This window comes from Salminus brasiliensis, chromosome 17 (assembly GCF_030463535.1).
Source record: "Salminus brasiliensis chromosome 17, fSalBra1.hap2, whole genome shotgun sequence".
NCBI lineage: Eukaryota > Metazoa > Chordata > Actinopteri > Characiformes > Bryconidae > Salminus > Salminus brasiliensis.
The window spans coordinates 12,863,215-12,880,981 of record NC_132894.1 but is presented as its reverse complement, the minus strand read 5'-3'; the positions used below and the strand labels follow the sequence as shown (position 1 = coordinate 12,880,981).

The 17,767-nt window shown below is 39.2% G+C and overlaps 2 protein-coding genes across 3 annotated transcripts in view; one reads left to right on the top strand and one right to left on the bottom strand.

Annotated features, from left to right (window-relative positions):
- Positions 1 to 42: 42 nt before the first annotated feature.
- On the bottom strand, positions 43 to 8,928 carry txlng (taxilin gamma). Of its 2 annotated transcripts, none has more exons than XM_072660648.1 (9): positions 8,870 to 8,928; positions 6,768 to 6,999; positions 6,524 to 6,615; positions 6,210 to 6,380; positions 5,770 to 5,964; positions 5,154 to 5,273; positions 4,814 to 4,981; positions 4,611 to 4,706; positions 43 to 4,060 (listed from the first exon to the last, which is right to left on the bottom strand). In XM_072660648.1, the coding sequence occupies exons 1-9, from the start codon at positions 8,918 to 8,920 to the stop codon at positions 3,746 to 3,748; spliced, it is 1,440 nt and encodes a 479-aa protein (XP_072516749.1). In that variant the 5' UTR covers positions 8,921 to 8,928; the 3' UTR covers positions 43 to 3,745. The 2 variants fall into 2 exon arrangements, with proteins under 2 accessions (XP_072516749.1, XP_072516750.1); XM_072660649.1 differs by lacking the exon at positions 8,870 to 8,928 and adding an exon at positions 7,699 to 7,712.
- The window catches only part of rtel1 (regulator of telomere elongation helicase 1), a 22,136-nt gene continuing 12,497 nt past the window's right edge, over positions 8,129 to 17,767 (top strand). The window contains exons 1-16 of the mRNA XM_072660645.1: positions 8,129 to 8,205; positions 10,168 to 10,478; positions 11,390 to 11,588; positions 12,085 to 12,178; positions 12,394 to 12,475; positions 12,607 to 12,667; positions 12,853 to 12,928; positions 13,457 to 13,541; positions 13,632 to 13,697; positions 14,458 to 14,611; positions 14,701 to 14,739; positions 16,180 to 16,258; positions 16,373 to 16,470; positions 16,568 to 16,623; positions 16,742 to 16,813; positions 17,606 to 17,687. Of these exons, the coding sequence (XP_072516746.1) occupies positions 10,377 to 10,478; positions 11,390 to 11,588; positions 12,085 to 12,178; positions 12,394 to 12,475; positions 12,607 to 12,667; positions 12,853 to 12,928; positions 13,457 to 13,541; positions 13,632 to 13,697; positions 14,458 to 14,611; positions 14,701 to 14,739; positions 16,180 to 16,258; positions 16,373 to 16,470; positions 16,568 to 16,623; positions 16,742 to 16,813; positions 17,606 to 17,687 (1,345 nt within the window). The 5' untranslated portion in view covers positions 8,129 to 8,205; positions 10,168 to 10,376. The remainder of the gene's footprint in view (positions 8,206 to 10,167; positions 10,479 to 11,389; positions 11,589 to 12,084; positions 12,179 to 12,393; positions 12,476 to 12,606; positions 12,668 to 12,852; positions 12,929 to 13,456; positions 13,542 to 13,631; positions 13,698 to 14,457; positions 14,612 to 14,700; positions 14,740 to 16,179; positions 16,259 to 16,372; positions 16,471 to 16,567; positions 16,624 to 16,741; positions 16,814 to 17,605; positions 17,688 to 17,767) is intronic.

Below are 17,767 nucleotides of genomic sequence, written 5' to 3'. Positions count from 1 at the left end.
TCAGACACCAGAAAGCACAACACTCCATTGAATAATAAAGGAAAATCTACAAAACATTTTTATTGAAAAGCAAGACAGGACTACAATGACATACAATGCCAGAAAAGACAGGTTCAGTTAAGGGAGAAAGCGTTTTTCAAAGCATTGCTGACTTTAGCCTCTTTCACAGTTAGTCTTACCTGCGGAGGTAGATTTCTTGCATAACCTGAGAATCAAACTGGGACACTGCCAAAAAAAAGGAGGAACAGATAACAGTACCAAAATCCCAAACACAATTTCCCCAAAGATTGCAAATCAATCCAAATACAAATTAAGTGTTCACAAAATTCAAATTTGAGGGGGAGGGGGGTGGGGGAGTGTTCAAAAGCATTGTTGAGGTCTCACTTCATCATAGGTTCAGGTGAAATGTTCACTTGCAAAAAGAAGCACAAGTCACACTAATGTGATGCATTATCTTATGTTAACCTCAGTTTAAGGTCATTAACAAACATTCACATTTTAATAGCATTCAAGCGGTGGCATTAAATTATGGCTGCATGAAGCACTGCATCAAGTGTGACTGGAGGCTGGTGAGCATCTACCCTCATTTGATCCATGGTTTAGTAAAGCACTGTTTGCTCTAGTTAGCCATGTTACTGTACATGTTCCCCAAATCATATAGTAAAACCCTTGTGGTCTTGCTGACCATGCAAAAATATGCTCACCCCTGGTCAAATTGTATCAAGTTAAATCCTCTACAGGAAAAAAGTTTTCTGTGAGGCTTTGAGTGCAATTTCTATTTATATACTTAATTTGACGTACAATTCAACAACCTATAAAATGTTGCATGACCCTCACGCAAGTCCACGTATACATATGCTTTTTTAACAATGTGTTAAACAAACAGTAATTCATTTATTATATGATTTCTAGAAAATGAACAAAATGTTCTTTAACCAGGGGTGTGGAGACATTTGCCTATGACGGTATCTGCTCACAGTAAGCAGGCCAGGTGTGGCTCACTTAATTTGCCAGACGTACTTTGAACATGAAGCCACGTTTTAGCAGTAGTGGCAGTGGACCCATCAGGTTTAATTAGTGTCCAGTAAGAACATAAGACGACTGGAATACCGGAATGTATTTGCATAAGTCAAATAATGGTGGAATGGTACCACAGGGCAGCACTGAACAGGCACAGGCCTGCGGATCGGTCTACATGGACCTGAAGGAACACGTTCCAGACACCCTGTTTTCCTGGTTCAGAACAGCAAGGAGATAATCCGAGGGCTGTAAGGCTATGCACCTCAAAGACTGCATGACATTGGCAACATGGGTGATACAGTTCTACATTCATCAGTTCAGCTCTTTACACGGCTGGTTCACATTGTCCGCAACATCTATAATGCTAACAGCTGCTGAACGTTAGCATTTGCATTAAGTGTAATGCTCGGAGTAGATTTTATTTGTGTTCATTACACAGAAATAATTGTTAAAAAAAAAGGAAGGAAGGAAGGAAGAAGGAGAAGAAAAAAAAATATCACATTCAGTATTTCCAGTAAAGTATCAAATGAGTCAAGGCCCCTTTTGAAACATTGAAATTTCAGTCTGTTAGCTTCCAGTTGTGGAAAACCATTTGCTGTCCGTGTTAGCAGTGCATCAGTCTGACACAACTAAACATTGCATCTATTGAAAAGGTAGTATGTGCAGTATTACTGATGGATAATGGAAATTTATAGATCCAACTAATGTATGAAATGCCATGTAGTGACTGTACTTTACTTTACAGCGTAAAACAAATGCTTATTTCAAGTCATCAGGGCCAACTAAAGTCGACAACTAAAAAAAAACAAAAAAAAAAACACAAAACAAGCTTTGTCACTGCATGAAAAATAAAAGTTTTCCCCATTTCACTAGATTGGCTGACTTAAAATAATATCTGAACTATTCTTATATAATATTCTACATGTATCTGGCTACTGAACTGCTTAGGATTTTAGCAAGGAATTGCCTTAGCCTGGGCATGTGTGTTTAACGATACACTAAACATTTAGCACTTCACAAGTTATTCACACAAAACTGGCTTGGCTCATTGGTGGACACATGACTGGCCACGCTATTTAAATAGGGAATTTCATGGATTTTTACAACATTTGTATATATTTAAGGATTGAAACAAAAATAAAGCCTTTTAGTGGTTTATGGTGAAAAGTTGTATTGAACCGACTACACAGTTTAGACTTCTTTAGCCCTGGTGGTGACAGAAACCAAAGGTCAGAAACGTCTACAAAGCAGATGTAGCCATTTTACTTACTGTCAGAGGTGACCAGTGAAACTACACAAGTTTTTTTTAAATGTAATGTTGATTATGGCTGCTGGTTTCCTTTAGTACTATTTATCCTTCCCAACATGTAGCTCTCTGCCATGCATGGAAACTATCATGATATGAAGAATGTAGTTGTAAATTTCATGTAGGCTGAGTATTTCCCATTATGTAGGCTAGCTAGAAGTAGCATTCAACACTCCAGACCACTGTGAAGGAGTCTGACAGTACTTTTCACATTAAACCACTGTGAATGAGAAATTAATAAATTTACAAAATAAGAAAAATCAGTGGAATTCCCCTGCAACAACATAGGAATGTGCAATTCCCAGTGCTGCCTTAAATTCTGCGTAAAAAATTATCCCCAAAGTCAGTTTACAAACCACAATGACCAATTTTCTTACCATCATGTAGTTTTTTTTACACCCGCGGCTCATTTGTCGAGTTCTAAAGGCAAGTTCTGCCTATTGTACCTCAAAAGCATGCAAAGAACCTTTTATTCATGAGTTCTGCAAAGCTGCTGTACATTTTCACTAAATAAAGTTGAATTCTTAATAGAATTTAGTGGTAGTATTCTCAAAGAATAACTCCATAAATTGTTAAAATGCCCTCCTCAAGCACTCTAAATTGCAATTAGAAAAAGTCAATCTGCAGTCACATTCAAAAATAGCCTTGCAGAGACTATGGCTTTGACACAGTTTGATACGGTGTATCAAAGTAGTCCCAACATTTGTGAATAGCAGCCTCGTTAAAAGTCAAACTAGCCCTTAAATACAAGAATTCCAAAGACAAACAGGCAACGTAGTTTCAGAAGAAAAAAAAAAAAAAAAAAGGATGAAATTAGGATGCATCTCTAGATGGTACATTTAAGACTAGCATATTTCAGTTACAGATGTAATTGGAAGAATAACTCCCATAAGACCTTCTTTAATTTAAACTACAAACCCCATCTGTGGTTTAAGATCACAACAATAATAACACAAATCTATTTCACTCTTCCTCTTTTATGAATGCCCTGTAATTGCTTTGTTACTTGGACACAGTCGGTTAGTTGTGAAATTAGCAGTATCCTTGTATGCATCTGAACTCTGTTTATTCTAGAATTCTAGCCAGATCCAAGAGCTACATTTATCTTCATAAAAGTTCAAATCTGCAGTCGCAACACAGATCAGCAAGAAGGGGAAAACAAAAAACGATTTAAGCATGAAACACTAAAGCTGTAGCCACCTTGGACCACATGACCATTTCCTAAGAAAATACAGATGTGGTAGAAAAAAGTGAGTAAAAAGTGCTCATCACAAAGCCAACCACCAATGTACAGAGCAGTTTTCATACATATGTTTTTAGTTTTAATTATGATATCTATTACACAAAAATATATACCTCCACGAAAAAAAAGAAAAGAAAAAACAAAAAACAAAAACAAACGTCCCTTACTGGGTCGACTCAGTCGTCATCAAGTTGCTTTGTTGTCGGCTCTTTCTCTGGCTGCAACCCCAGCCTTTCTGTTTCAGGAACCAAACACTCCATTTCTCCATCTATCTCACCATCCATCCCTCCATCTGCAGACTGGCTGTGCAGCTCCTCTGGCTGGGGGTCAGGAGGACCAGTCCCCTCCTCTTCAGGATTCTTTGCTGGACCCTGGAGGGCTCCCAGCTTCTGGTTGAGGTCGTTGCGCTCCCTCTGCAAGGCTCTGCACAGCTTCTCCAGACGCTCCAGCTTACCTTGGAGGGCCTTGTAATGTTTATCCCGCACAGTTTTCTACAAATGATGGGGTGGAAATAAGAGAAAGGGAGGAAAAAAAATTTTCATTACAACCAGGACCTGTTACAGTCAAAACCTTTTTTTTCTCCCCCCTATTTGAGTCCTAGTAGCACCCGTTTTTTAATTAGCCTGCTAAACACGAGTGAGCGAGTGCGAGTGAGTGAGTTGCAAGCTGGGTCCAAGAGGTTGTCACATCTAATTACTGTTGTGTATCAACTCTGTGTTAAATATACGAATTATGAATCTGTAACAAACATTCTGGTCGCACATTCTGACATCAAGAACCCCAGAAAGACACAAACAAAAACTCTGGAACTAAGCCATCCTTGCAACCCAGAGAACAGTGTCACTCAATTTGTGCTGCCTTGAGTGACTGTCTTTGTTAGACTTTGAACTTTTAGAGGTTCCAGGAGAACCTAGAAACAAATTGTCTGGTTATTCTATCCAGATATACCTGCTGCTGGTTTGTGATTTCCAGAAAGGCTGTGGCCTTTAATACAGCTTATATCAATCTGCTAGTCAGAATAATACAGAGTTGCATTCTCACCTCTTCAGCCATTTGCAGTAAGGTCTGGTTGTTCGTCTCCCATTTGGTCCTCCAAAGAGTAGTCTCCTTTTCCAACTTCTTGATTTTTTTGGTCATCTGTGTATGACAGAACAATTACAGAGGAGAATGATAAAGATAAAGAACGTCCAACAACTCCAAAGACTTGAGGACAACGTAATGTGTAATGTCCACCAACTACACACCTTCTCCATCTCCTGTCTGAAAGAAGTGAACACTTCATTGCTCTTCGCAAGGGTTGTCTGGAACTCTTCAAATTTGTCCATGTAAAGAGTAAGCTGCTGTTTCAGCTGAAGCTCCTGCTCCTTCATCAGCTCACATTTATGTCTTGATTCAGTCGCATTTTTCAGAAGCTGAACAATAAAGGGAAACCAAGTAATAAACAAGTCAAATTGCGGTCAAACATCACCATGGTACGTCTACCTGCACAACATGCAACATACATACTAGTTACTTAATGTCAAAAAATATTTTCCTTTTTTTAAGGTTTGAAATAAAAATAATAATAATGGTGCTGTGTCTTACAAGTTCTCTCTCTCTCTGCTGCTTCTCCTCTACTTCTCTCATCAGCTCAGCTGTCCTCTGGAGTTTTGCATCAACCAGCTGCTGCTGAAGCTCCTTGTGCTTAAACACCTTGTCAATGTGCTGAAAATAAACATCACATTCAGACCCATTTCCACAAAATACTACATATTTCTATTTCACAAAGCTATATCCACATTTCTAAACCTAAACGTTATGGAGAAAGTAACATGACCAATTAAAAAAAGCCATAGAATCCTGAAATATAGACATCTAAGCCCTCGCAGCATATCACCTAACATTTAGGGTGGAATTGAACGCAATGGAATGCACTCTTGCCTTGGGCTTTCCATGCTAAGCCAGATGAAACAAGCAGCCAATAGACGCATAATCCACTGAGCATTAACAAGTGTTAATAAGATTAATATTTGTGCCAGCACAATTCAAATGGCGCTGGTTGCAGTTCTGTGGTTTTAAATAGAACTTCTACTTACACACTCTTTAATGTCTACAGCATCTTATAACTAGAATTTAGTTTCCCCTTTTCTAGTCTTGTATTGCACGCATGCAATCTGAACAGGGTGGGTTTATTGGATATGTTACATGTTTGCTTCCTTACCTCCTCCCTCAGTTCATACTGCTCAATAAGTTTCTTGAGTTTCTCAGCCAACTCCATATTCTCCTGCCTCAGCTTGGTGTTGTGAGTGTTGTGCTGCTCCATCTGCTCTTCGATCTCATTGAGCGTCATTTGAAAGTGAAGAGTGGCCTCTTTACGCCTCTCTTCGTATTCTCTGAACCTCTGGGCGTTCTCCTCCTGAAAAAAACACAACAGGGACATTACACACAGGAAATCTGTTTGCTAATACAAACACTGCAGACATCAACTTTTTTTTTTTTTAGCTGTGATAGGGCCAAAAAAATTGGCCACTTGGAAATTTGCCACAACATTGGAAGGCTTCTCATCACTCATCATAACAGGTATTCAAATGAACTGAAATAATAAGAGTTATTATATATATTATATAACTAGATTCAGGAATGAATGCTGGAGCACTGCACCTTCAGGGTCTTGTTGTGCCGTTGCAACTCCCTGCAAAGGCTTTCCAGCTTGCTCCGAGCCAGAATGGCTTTGCTGTGTTCACTCTGCAAATGAATCTTCTCTTTGAGGACTTGGGTCTGCTTCTTCTGCAGCACTTTTACTTGCTTCTGCATACTGCGACTCTCTTCCAGCTATCAAAACAAATGAGATGACTATGTTTTAAAAGTGAACCCCTTGTATTTGCTATTATAGAAATTAACTACTAATGGGCACATGCATGCCTACAGCCAAAGCAGCAAACAGCAGGAGTATTCTGCAAACCACAGACTCTTACCAGGTCAGCATACTTCTTACAAAGAGCAGCAAGTTTCTCTTCTGGAGTTGCTAAAGTATGAAGGGCTTGCATCAGTAGCAAGACTTCTTTCCCTATAGTAACAGAAATGTGGTATTACATGACGGATAAGAGAAACCAAGTACAAGACAGACTTAATAAACAGATATTTTTGTCTCTATTTTAGACCAGCAAAAGATCACCCAAAAAACAACAACCATGTCACCAAAAAAAACATGTCACCCACCAAACATGTTTTGCTCCTTGCTCTGATCACCGCTTGGGTCCAGTTCTCCTTCAAGGGGGTCAATTCGGCAATCTTCTCTCCCAGGTGTTTCCCCTCTTACTTCTTCACTGCAGTTAACCAGATCCCCAAACTCCTTATCTTGTGAGGGAGGGGAGCTGCTGCCCTCCACAATCCCACGTGTCGCTGCCTCTATTCCACATACACCAGTGGTCTCCATGGTGTTCACCCCGTACTGGTGATGAAAGAGCAAAGAGATGGTAGTTTAGAGATAGTCTTGAGATATCAAGTATATTGTTGCCATCGTTAGCCCAAGCCGTGAAACCTCATGGTCCAGGACTTAGGAACAAGGGGTTACTGAACCATAAAAGAACCACTATAAAGTTCCTCAATCGAATAACTACATGCTATTTTTGCATGTAGTCTAACCAAGTTTACAACATAGGGGGTAGGGAGCCATTTAAGATTCAGCCCAAGAGTAGTGCCTAAAAGAGAAGGACTTCATTGATTATATATGCTATGTTAGCATTCAGGTAAAATGGATCAGGCAGTATTACAGTTGGGTATATGTGGTGTAACCCAATAGCCAGGCCAACCATACTTTTATATCTGAATTAGATTATATTAGCTTCAGTTGTATTCCTGGAGGGCTAGTGTCGAGCAGGGCTTGTGCTTCCTAGCTCAAACAGACCTCAAAACCTGATAATTACACCAACACTGCAGGTTTAGTGACTTTTTTCTTCAATCTATGAAGGAATATTGATGATGAATATTAATGATGTTAAAATATCGAGTTCCTGTCAGAAAACAACAGAACATATTTTACACTGTTTTTGCAGTACTGCTGCTGCTTGTCCAGCAAGCGGGTTTCCCTCACATCACATCATAGCGCACATACAGAACTCCTAGGATCGGTTCCCGGAACCAGACTAACCTTAATGAGGTCTAAATTCCTCTACTGACAGGGATTCACTCTTGAACTTATCATACTGCCGGAGTGGGTTTAAAACAACGTCCGGAGAGCGCACCATGTAGCTACTGTACAACGAGCAGAGTGGGTCATGGACAGAGGACAGGGTTAGATTAGCCCACCACGTGCTGCACAGCAACAGCTCCCAGAGCCACCACATGGGACAAATGACAACACACAAAAAGCACAAAATACACACGGTGCATCAAAAACCTGGTAGGAATGTGTGTTAAAAAACATTTAAATGGTTCAAATCAAGCCGACTAAAATTCTTAAAGCGAAATTAACCAGATCCGTGTCAGATTAAAACCAAGTCACAAAATACAAAAAGAGAAACTTGTTAAAAAAAATTAAATAGCGTCACATTTAAGGACGATACGGCAGGTAGCGTACTAGTTTTGAATGAATCTAGATTTTAAGGCAAATGCACGACTCTACTCACCAGCCAACAACCCTGTGATAAAGCTCACAGTAAGTTTAGCACCTGCGCTTCGTGTAAAACGCTAGAAATGCATCAAACTGGCGATCAGAATAAAATTCAAGTATTCAAAAGAAAGAGAGACCACTAAATATTCACAACATCCAGACACTGCAGAGTCAGCAAGCTAGCTCAGCTATTTTACCGTTGTACGTCAAAACCCTCCCCAGGCCGGAGTGCGACTGAGGCAGGTTAGCAGCTCAGCTCGCAAAGTTTGCGGGAAACAAATCTGAATCCTCTGGCTACATAGTTAGCTAGCTAGCTTAGCTACAAAGCTAATGGTTCACAGGTGCGTAGCTAGCTACTTGGCTAGAGCCGTGATCGTTGTTAACTCTAAAAACTGCCCACATGTCACAATCGCCACATATAAATGAAGTTACACCTCAATCCTGACAACAACAACGAACGTGTGTGAATCCAGCTCTAGTTGTCTGATGTGAACCGTTAGCGTGCTGGCTAGCGCTGGCTAGCTACTTCCTCCGTAAATAGTGCCTGTGGCGTGAGGAGCCTCGGTTACTTTCGTTCCACACACGCAGCGGTTTCGGCTCGGCCTTTCTTCATTTACTTCTGATAAATGCCACAGACATAGAAAACGAGCTGTAAACACTACCAGCAGACGAGACAAGCACGGGGTTACTGTGTTAGGAAACTACATACCTGGATGTTGTCAGTGTTTAAATCGACCCTGGCGCCTGAGTAAGTCGCCATGTTGTGACGAAACACTGAGCAGGGAAATAAAGGCACTGAACAGCAGCACTACAACAGGTTCAACTTTTAGGGTTTTTTATGTTTTCAGAACAGAGGCTACATCTCTTATATTCACTGCGTTTTCTAATATTTATTTTAAGCCACTGATGAAGAAAAACATGTGGGTTAAACCTGTTCATCCACCTGCTACAAAGCACTGCATGAAACCTGTGTGGGCCACTAAGTGAACTGGGGTTTTAATTAAATGTGACTGTTTTGCAATGTAGACTAGTCTAAACATGTTCTGTACTGTTCTGTACTACTAAAGTGCCTTTCCAATTAATCTGGGCCCAGTTTCCCAAAAGCATCTTAGTGTTAAAATCAACTTAACTGGTAATGAATCTAATACTCACCCTCTAACCTTTAAGAATCATCTTTTGATATGATGCTTTTGGGAAACCCAGGCCAGAGTAGTAAGTATAAGCTGTATGTGCGAACACTCATTCAATTATTTATGTTTATTACATTAATCGCTTGAAATGGGTATTTATACATTGCATGATGTCTGGAAGATTGTTTTATAATGTTGTGAGATCAATTTTTGCCTAAAATGTATTTTTTAGAACCTATTCATGGTGGGAGGGCACATGCCTTTGAATTGTAAAAGAAGATAAGATAAGATAACAGGAAATTGCAGCGTCATTACATTACAATACATTATTAGAATAAATACAACAAAAGTTACAAAAGAGATATTAACAATTAACAAGCAATAAATAAAAGTAAGCAATAAATAATAGTAAGGTTGATGTGGATATATGAAATATGTACTAGAAGTGTGTGCATACATTAATCGATTGAGGGGGGTATAAAAGATAAAAAAAAAGGTTAATATATATGGAGGATATAATGATCGCAACACATGCCAGAGCAGCCATGGTGGATATAATAAACATATTAAGGGATATGATAAATAGTATAGAAAAGCTGTTTTTTCTGACTATAGCACTATTTTGCTGGTAAGAAATATGTCTGTTAAGTTTTTTCACAATGCACAATGTCTTCAATTTTTGGGATTCTCGTGGTCCAAAGTGAAATAATGAATCTAAAATAATAAAATTTGGATATTTTTGTAAATGGCACACTGCAGTACAGCTACTCTGAATAATGTCAATAATGATGGCTGTTGAAATATGTAATTGTAAGGTTCAGCGCTTGTGTGTGTGTGTGTGTGTGTGTGTGTGTGTGTGTGTGTGTGTAACCTGTAGGGGGCAGCAGAAGGTTACGCATGAACGCACGTCGGCAACGCGTAAAAGAAGACGACGAAGAGCTATGGCGCGATGTGGAGACCGGGATTTGTTGTTATGAAAGTTTTATAGGAGACAAGCGTTGTCGTTTATGTTTAATTAGGTAGTCTTATGCTGTTTAGAAGTCGTCCTTGTTTAGAAGTCATTTTTGCCTGCGGTGAGACTGCAAGATGCCTGCGCTCACTTTAAGAGGAATTAATGTGGATTTCCCTTTCACTCCATATCCATGTCAGAAGGATTACATGAGCAAAGTGATTGAATGCCTGCAAAGTGTGAGTGCACTCTGTGCTTTTTCACCTTACTTTATATCTGTAGGCTGGTTACTGAATACCAGGTTACGTCTTACCTCACTCCCATTCCTGTCCCAGCATCAGTTGTGTCCCAGCCTTATTACACAGCCACCAGCGTTCGTCATCTTCTAGTACACATACACTACTGGATATTTGCGGGATTGATGACCTCCCACTGGTCAAGAAAAATAAACAGAATCCGTCATGCAAGACATGCAGACCACCACCCCCCCCCCCCCCTCCCTTTGATTGTCAGTCCAACGTTTCTTCTAAAATTTAGAGAGCTTGTCACCCTCCACCTGTATCAGCTGTAGCAAATGCCTGGTAAACCCATCAATTCTTTTGGGAAGCTTTACATAAGATGCTAAAACACAACGGTGAGGATGTTTTTTTTTTTTTCTGACCTCACATGAACATTAGTGAGGTCTGGGACTGATGCTTGATAATTAGCTAATAGTTCTGGAGCACAGAGAGAGTCCAACTCATCCCAAAGGTACGGGATGGGGCTCGGTCACTCCAGGGAACACTGCTTAATTCTTGGCAGTGTTTTTCTATGGAGATTGTGTAAGCCAAGTGTGCACAATTAAGCACTAATGTCAGCAATGGATGCATCTTAAAGTAGCTGCATTTACTAATTACAGTGGGTTTCTGGATCTTTTTCAGTATAGAAGGTTGATATTCTGGACAAGGATTAATCCTAGGCCTGGAGTAAATTACCATGTCAATTCCCATTTCCATTGGGAATACTTGTATTTCCAATTTGCTTGATAAATTAATATTTTTGCCGTGCAGTCTAAGATGTTCGTGAACAGGATGAAGCTGACCCTGCAGGCAAACATGTTTTGAACCATCAACTTCCATGGTTGAATACCGTTCTGCTGTTCTTATTTCAGAAGGTAAATGGAGTTCTTGAAAGTCCAACAGGCACTGGCAAAACCTTATGTCTACTTTGTGCGACGCTTGGCTGGAGGGAATACTTCAAGGACTCCATATCTGCCCGCAAGATTTCAGAGAAGATGGGAGGTGCCGAGCTCTTTCCTGACAGGCCTATGTCGTCATGGGGAACAGCAGCAACTGACGGAGATGTCCCAGGTATGAAGAGTAAAGAGTGTGTTTCCTGCATGCAGTTTTGTGTTTGATTGCATACATCTCTTCAAAGCTGCATGTAATCTAGATGATTGGACTGGCCTGGCATCAAAATCAGATAAAATGAAAGGGTGGTTGGGAAGGGGTGGGAAGCGGTGCTTCTCAAACTCGATCCAGGAGTTCCACATGTTAGTGTTTTCCATGCTTCTAACATAACTGATCATCCAAATGAGGCCCAGTTTCCCAAAGCATGCTAGTTAATAGTGCCATTGTGTATGTCTCATTAACAGACCCTTTATCAATTAAAGGGGCTGGGAAATAGTGTGCGTCATTGGGCAAGTCTCTTTAATGGGATTTGAATTTGTGTCTCTCAAATGCTGTGAATGTGAAATACATAGCCTGATGATTTTGAACACTAAATGAGGAAAGTCTTTTACACAAACCCTTTGATTAGTTTCATAATCTAGATAATGTAGTAATGTTTCTTATGTTTTCTGAGCAGCATATTACACGGATATCCCCAAAATCATCTATGCTTCCAGGACACATTCTCAGTTAACGCAAGTCATCAGTGAGCTGAGGAATACATCTTACAGGTCAGTGCTTTAAATGGATATGGAGTTTTGTATGCAATGGCTTTCAGAAAGAAGTATTTATTTTTCTATTTATAATTCTGTGTTGTTTTTTTTTTTGTTTTTTTTTTTTATATGGAAAAAAACGACTAAAATGGCCAGACATAATTAGCTAGCTACTGTAAATCGGATAGAATCTAAAATGTCTCCATTAATCATCATCGTAATCTCAATCTTAGGCCAAAGGTTTGTGTTCTGGGGTCCAGAGAACAACTATGCATCAACCAAGATATAATTAAGCAGGAAAGCAACCACATCAAGGTATGTACATAACTAGGTGTAATAAGCAACTTGAAATTCGGGGGGGGGATTGAAATCAGAGCTATGGACACTGCATTAAAATACAACATTCTTTTTTATATAACTTACTATGTTGTATTATGTTATTTCAGGTCCATATGTGCCGAGCCAAAGTATCAACCCGCTCTTGTGTCTTCTATAACAATGTTGATGGTATGAGCCATATGTTACTGCGGGTCAATAGTTGTTTGAAAATTCAGTTGTATTTAAAGTTGTTTATTCATAACTGGCCCTGACATGTTGAGTGAACAGTTTGGTAAACTTTCTATTAATTCTGATTCTTTGTTTGTAGTATTTGTTAAATGTTGTTTATGTTGCCTATGTGTTGCTAAATATAGAGAAGAGCACTGACAAAGACATCATGAACTCTATCCTGGACGTTGAAGATCTTGTGAAAACTGGTAAAAAAGAAAGGTATGGAGTTCTCTGTTTGCCATTAGGTAAAATTAAGCCTGTTTTCCCCTTGCTGGATTTACAGCCTCTACCTTTCTGCAAAGGCCTTACACTACACTCTGGAACACCGCTGTGAGAATGGAATGGCATTCAGTGTGTATTAAGTGATTATAGTATGATGACACTTGTCTGGAAAGTCCAGTGTTTCTGGCTACTAATTGACCATGAAGACGAGAACACTCCACACAAGCATATTGAAGAGTATAAGTTAGAGGGTGGATACAGGTTGTCCAAACTGAGTGACCATGCAAGATGGAGATGGAGCCCATTCATTTGAGCATAAGAATATATAGCATACTCCCCTCCTCATACCTTCCCACTTTACTCCACACTCATGGTTTCTATGAAAGACAGCAGAGACTAAGGGGTAACTTATCAACTCAGTATTGAAAGTGTTGGACTATGGTCAGTGCCAAAAATGAGAATGAAGCCTTTCTAATTAAGATTGTCAATAAGTCAACCTTAAGACTAATTGCCATTGTGTTGCAGAGTGTGTCCATATTATCTGTCTCGCTCACTGAAGCAGCATGCCGACCTTATATTTATGCCATACAACTACCTCCTTGATCCAAAGGTGAGGAAAGTGTCATTCCTTATATTCTTTCAAAACAGAAGGGAGAATTGCTCAGTTCTCAGTTGTGTAATAAACTGATTTCTCTTGCAGAGTCGCCGGGCACACAACATAGAGCTTAAAGGGGCAGTTGTCATTTTTGATGAGGCACATAATGTGGTAAGGATTAGTATGTTGTTGTTGTTTGTTTTGGAGTACTGCTAAAGCAAATATGTAGCTAGTTTTTCATATGGTTGCTGTCATGCAGAAAACGTTTGTCTTCAAAATAGCAACTTTACAGGAAAAGGAAATGTAATTTAATTTAAGTAATTTAGGAGAATTCATGTTGAAATTCTGAACCAATGTAATAAAAAAACATCTGCCAGATTCAAATTGTGACCATTTTTTTTTTGCATGTCAGCAATTACATGTTGCTTTAATCCCTGTTTGGACAGGATTAGTTTTACATGAGCAAGTGTAGTAGTGTAGTTCTACTACAGGATGTTTGTCCAAAAAACAAATAAAAACATTGGCGATAACCCACTTATAGTAATAATGAAATTTAAGTTATTAGCAATGTTCGCTAATTAGCAAATTAGCAGCAATGTGCTCATAACACATGTATATGCTATAGGCTATGCTCCACAATGACCCGAAGTATCTGTGCCATGCACAACGAAACTAAGGGCCTACTTGAGCACCTCCTAAAGCTCACTTGAGAAAAGCTGTGAAAAACTGCTTTGGCACCAGAAATAAAAAACATGTGTAAACATGCCACATCTGTTTGTAAAAATGACTGACATGGTGCATTCGGATGGGACTAAAATTACTGAGAAACTCTGGTAATCATTACATTACCCCACCTCCCCATGTAAAACGAATCCTGTCTGAATAAGCGTTAGACTGTTTCACTAAGGAGAATATTTGTCATGATTTACAGGAGAAGATGTGTGAGGAATCTACCTCATTTGACCTGACCCCTTATGACTTGACCTCAGCCATTGATGCTGTAGACAGGCTTTTGAGGGAGCAGGCCACAGAAATCGGGAAAGGAGATTCTTCAGAGGATTTTAATGTCGAGTCTCTAAACTCAGGTTTGCCTTGTAATTTGTATAGCAGTCTTTTTCTGCCCATTTCATGGTTTCAAAAAGGCAGATCTCTTTTATTGTGCTCTTTTCTACAGGACTGAAACTGGACATCACAACCATTGCTAAAATAAAACGTAAGTAATATGCATTGTTTTATTTAAATATATTTTCAGCCAAGTCATATATATGAGGCATTATATGAGGCATTAATATATAATACTTGATGTAACTAGGATTTAAAGCTTATGGACCTTGTACAAACCACATGGTTAAGGGGTGATCAGACAAAAAACACCTCTTGTTCAAAGGCCCTGTCCCAATTCTTGCCTTAAGCTCTTCCTGGAAGTGCACCTTTATGACATTTTTGAAAGGCAGGTAAAAGAGGCGTGAACGTTCGAGGCGTCAGAGAGTTTAGAGAGACCTACTTCGTCTTGCGTCCCTTCACTTGTATACAACACTGCTACTTAAACACACTATTTTTGTTGTGCTTCTGCTAAAATGGCAAATTGGCAAGTTAAATTTTCAAAAACAGGACAATCAAAACCATTTCAATCTTAATAAATATAATGGATTCTACTCACACTTATTTTATTTTTCTCTTTTTTTTCTATTGGTTTACATGTGGAATGTCACTGAAAGACATGGAACATATTAAGTAATTGCATTTAGGAAAGCAGTATCTGATGTGGGCTTATGAGAGATGTGCATCAAGTGCTTATAGATGGCTCTCTTCAGCACATTTGTTGGGGAAATTTAAGGAAATGGGACACATTGCACCCTTGCTCATCTAGCAGGCATGCATGAATGAGGGGTGCAGGGGTTCAAAACGAGCAATGGGACTGGGCCAAAAAGCAGGAGAATGTACTTCTTATAGGACACGTTAAGGTAGCATTATGCAAGAATCTCTTTGGCTCCCTCTTAATTGTAGTGCATAGTGTAAATTGCTCTTTGAGACACACCTAAAGCCATGCAGTATACATGCATTTCTGGAAAAGCTGAGAGATACAAAACTGTCATCTGAATTGATAGAAGCATGTGGGCTGGCGTGGTTCAGTAATGTTACAGGGTTTTACCCAAATATGAATGGAGTGTCAGAGCAGTACATAGCTCTCACCAACACTGTGCTGCCTGCTTCGAAGTTACATAGCTCAAAAACTGGCATACTAAGACCGGAATGGCAACAACAGAGACGCTGGTCTCCATATGGCAAAATCAGTGGAGCATCAAAATGATTTAGAAGCCGTAATTTAAGGTAAAATGCTAAACAGTTATGCTTCAAGGCATTTCATTGGCACACTAGACAACGATTTGATGGAAGAGTCAAGCTTTAAACTTGTATAATAATAATCAGACACCTCCATTTCATGTTTAGATTGTGGTAATCTTTGTGTGAAGTGAAAAAACAAAGAGAAAGTGTCACCTGAACCTATTGTGTACAAACTACTATGAAGTAGTCTTGTGGCTTTTTGGGCTTCATATGTGTTTGCTGAACTGTCACTTAACTGTTTGAAATGCTAAACATTTGTTTATTATGATGGTTTCACATTGTAATGTGTTCTGATTAACTTCTGCAGAAATTTTAATGGACCTAGAGCTTACTATAAATAGTTATGAGATGCCCTCGAATAACCAAGGAATTACCAAGCCTGGCAGGTTTGTAAAGTCCTTTTTTTGTGACCAAGTATAAAGCCTTTTTGAATATTCTTAAACCTGTGAGTGTGTTTCTTTTCTCTGTTCTAAATACATTATTTTTCTGCTCCATCCTAGCTTCATATATGAAGTTTTTCAAAAGGCTCATGTGAACTATGACACTAAGACTGCTATTGTGGAGGCAATGGAGCAAATCACAGGATATCTAGCTGGAAGTAGGTTGTTAAGCAAGTGTGGGGTGAATCATGCAGTGCATGTGCTGTTCAGACATTGGTCTTAAAATAACTCTATATATTTGAACCTGTTTTTTAGAGCCTGGTATCTTCCTCAACACCAGCGGGCTGCAGAAGGTTGCAGATATAATCCAGGTAGGTAAATGCAGACACCTTGCACTTTTTTCCCCTGTTTCTTTTTGATAAAAGACTGTTAGTTAGTACAAATATTTTATTTATTGATCTATTATTTATTTATTTTTTGTGTCCTCAGTTGGTGTTTGCAGTTGATCCTGCAGAGGGCAGTATGAAATCACAGATGGAGAACAGCATGCAGCAGTTTAAGGTCTGTCATATTAACTGATGTGTTGTGAGGTTTTTTTTACATCGTGTCGAACGTTTATGATGAACACTCCATAAGAAATATATGTATAGTTTTTAGTAGAATTCAATAGAATTTCTATTGGTCAATTTTTCATGTAATTTGACAGAACAACTACTAGAGTCAAATGATAATGAAAAAATGGCAAAGATAGAGATGGAGGGTTTTTGCATATATCCCTGATACTGATCAGCCATAACTTTTTAACACCATTGAGAGGTGAAAAAGTGAAACATTGATTATCTCCATCTACAGTGTCATCTGTCAAGTGGTGGATATATTAGGCAGCAAGTAAACAGTCAGTTCTTGAAGGTGAAGCAGGGAAAATGGGCAAGCATTGGAAATCAGAAGTCAGACAGGTTTTGTGGGGTGTTGATGGTATGCAGTGATCAGTACCTACCAAAAGGAAGGACAACCAGTGAAACGTGCACCTAAGGCTTGTTGATGTGACCCATGGAGGCCCAATCTCACAATATACTAAACTTAACATCGTGGTGCCAGATACCACAGGACACCTTTAGAGATCTTGTGGAGTCCATGCCCTGAATGGTCAGATCTGTTGTGGTGGCACAAGGGGAAGCTACTCTATATTAGGCAGGCAATGCTAATGTTATGATCTGTATATGTAAGCATTATGCCAGAATTGTACTTGTTGATTGGGTGTGGTGTTTGATGGTTTACTTAATAACAGAAAACATGTAAGTTATCTGCCTTTGTTGCTCTCAGTTTAAAGGTGAAACCTGTTCTCCTTATCAGGTACATATACACCCAGATACGAGCAACTTCAAGAAAAAGCAGAACGCTGATGTATGGGCATCTTCTTCTGTCAAAAAACAAGGTATGGAAATGAAATTCTTAGGTTTGGATGAAACGAATAGAAAAATGATAAAACAATTTTTTTTACTTATGTTTTCAAAT

Excerpts from the sequence above, each read along its gene's own strand:
- txlng (XM_072660648.1), bottom strand. The coding sequence starts at position 8,920 with ATGGCGACTTACTCAGGCGCCAGGGTCGATTTAAACACTGACAACATC. Across the intron at positions 7,000-8,869 it reads TAAACACTGACAACATCCAG|TACGGGGTGAACACCATGGA; the intron begins GTATGTAGTTTC and ends TTTCATCACCAG. Across the intron at positions 4,982-5,153 it reads AGCAGAGAGAGAGAGAACTT|CTTCTGAAAAATGCGACTGA; the intron begins GTAAGACACAGC and ends TTTATTGTTCAG.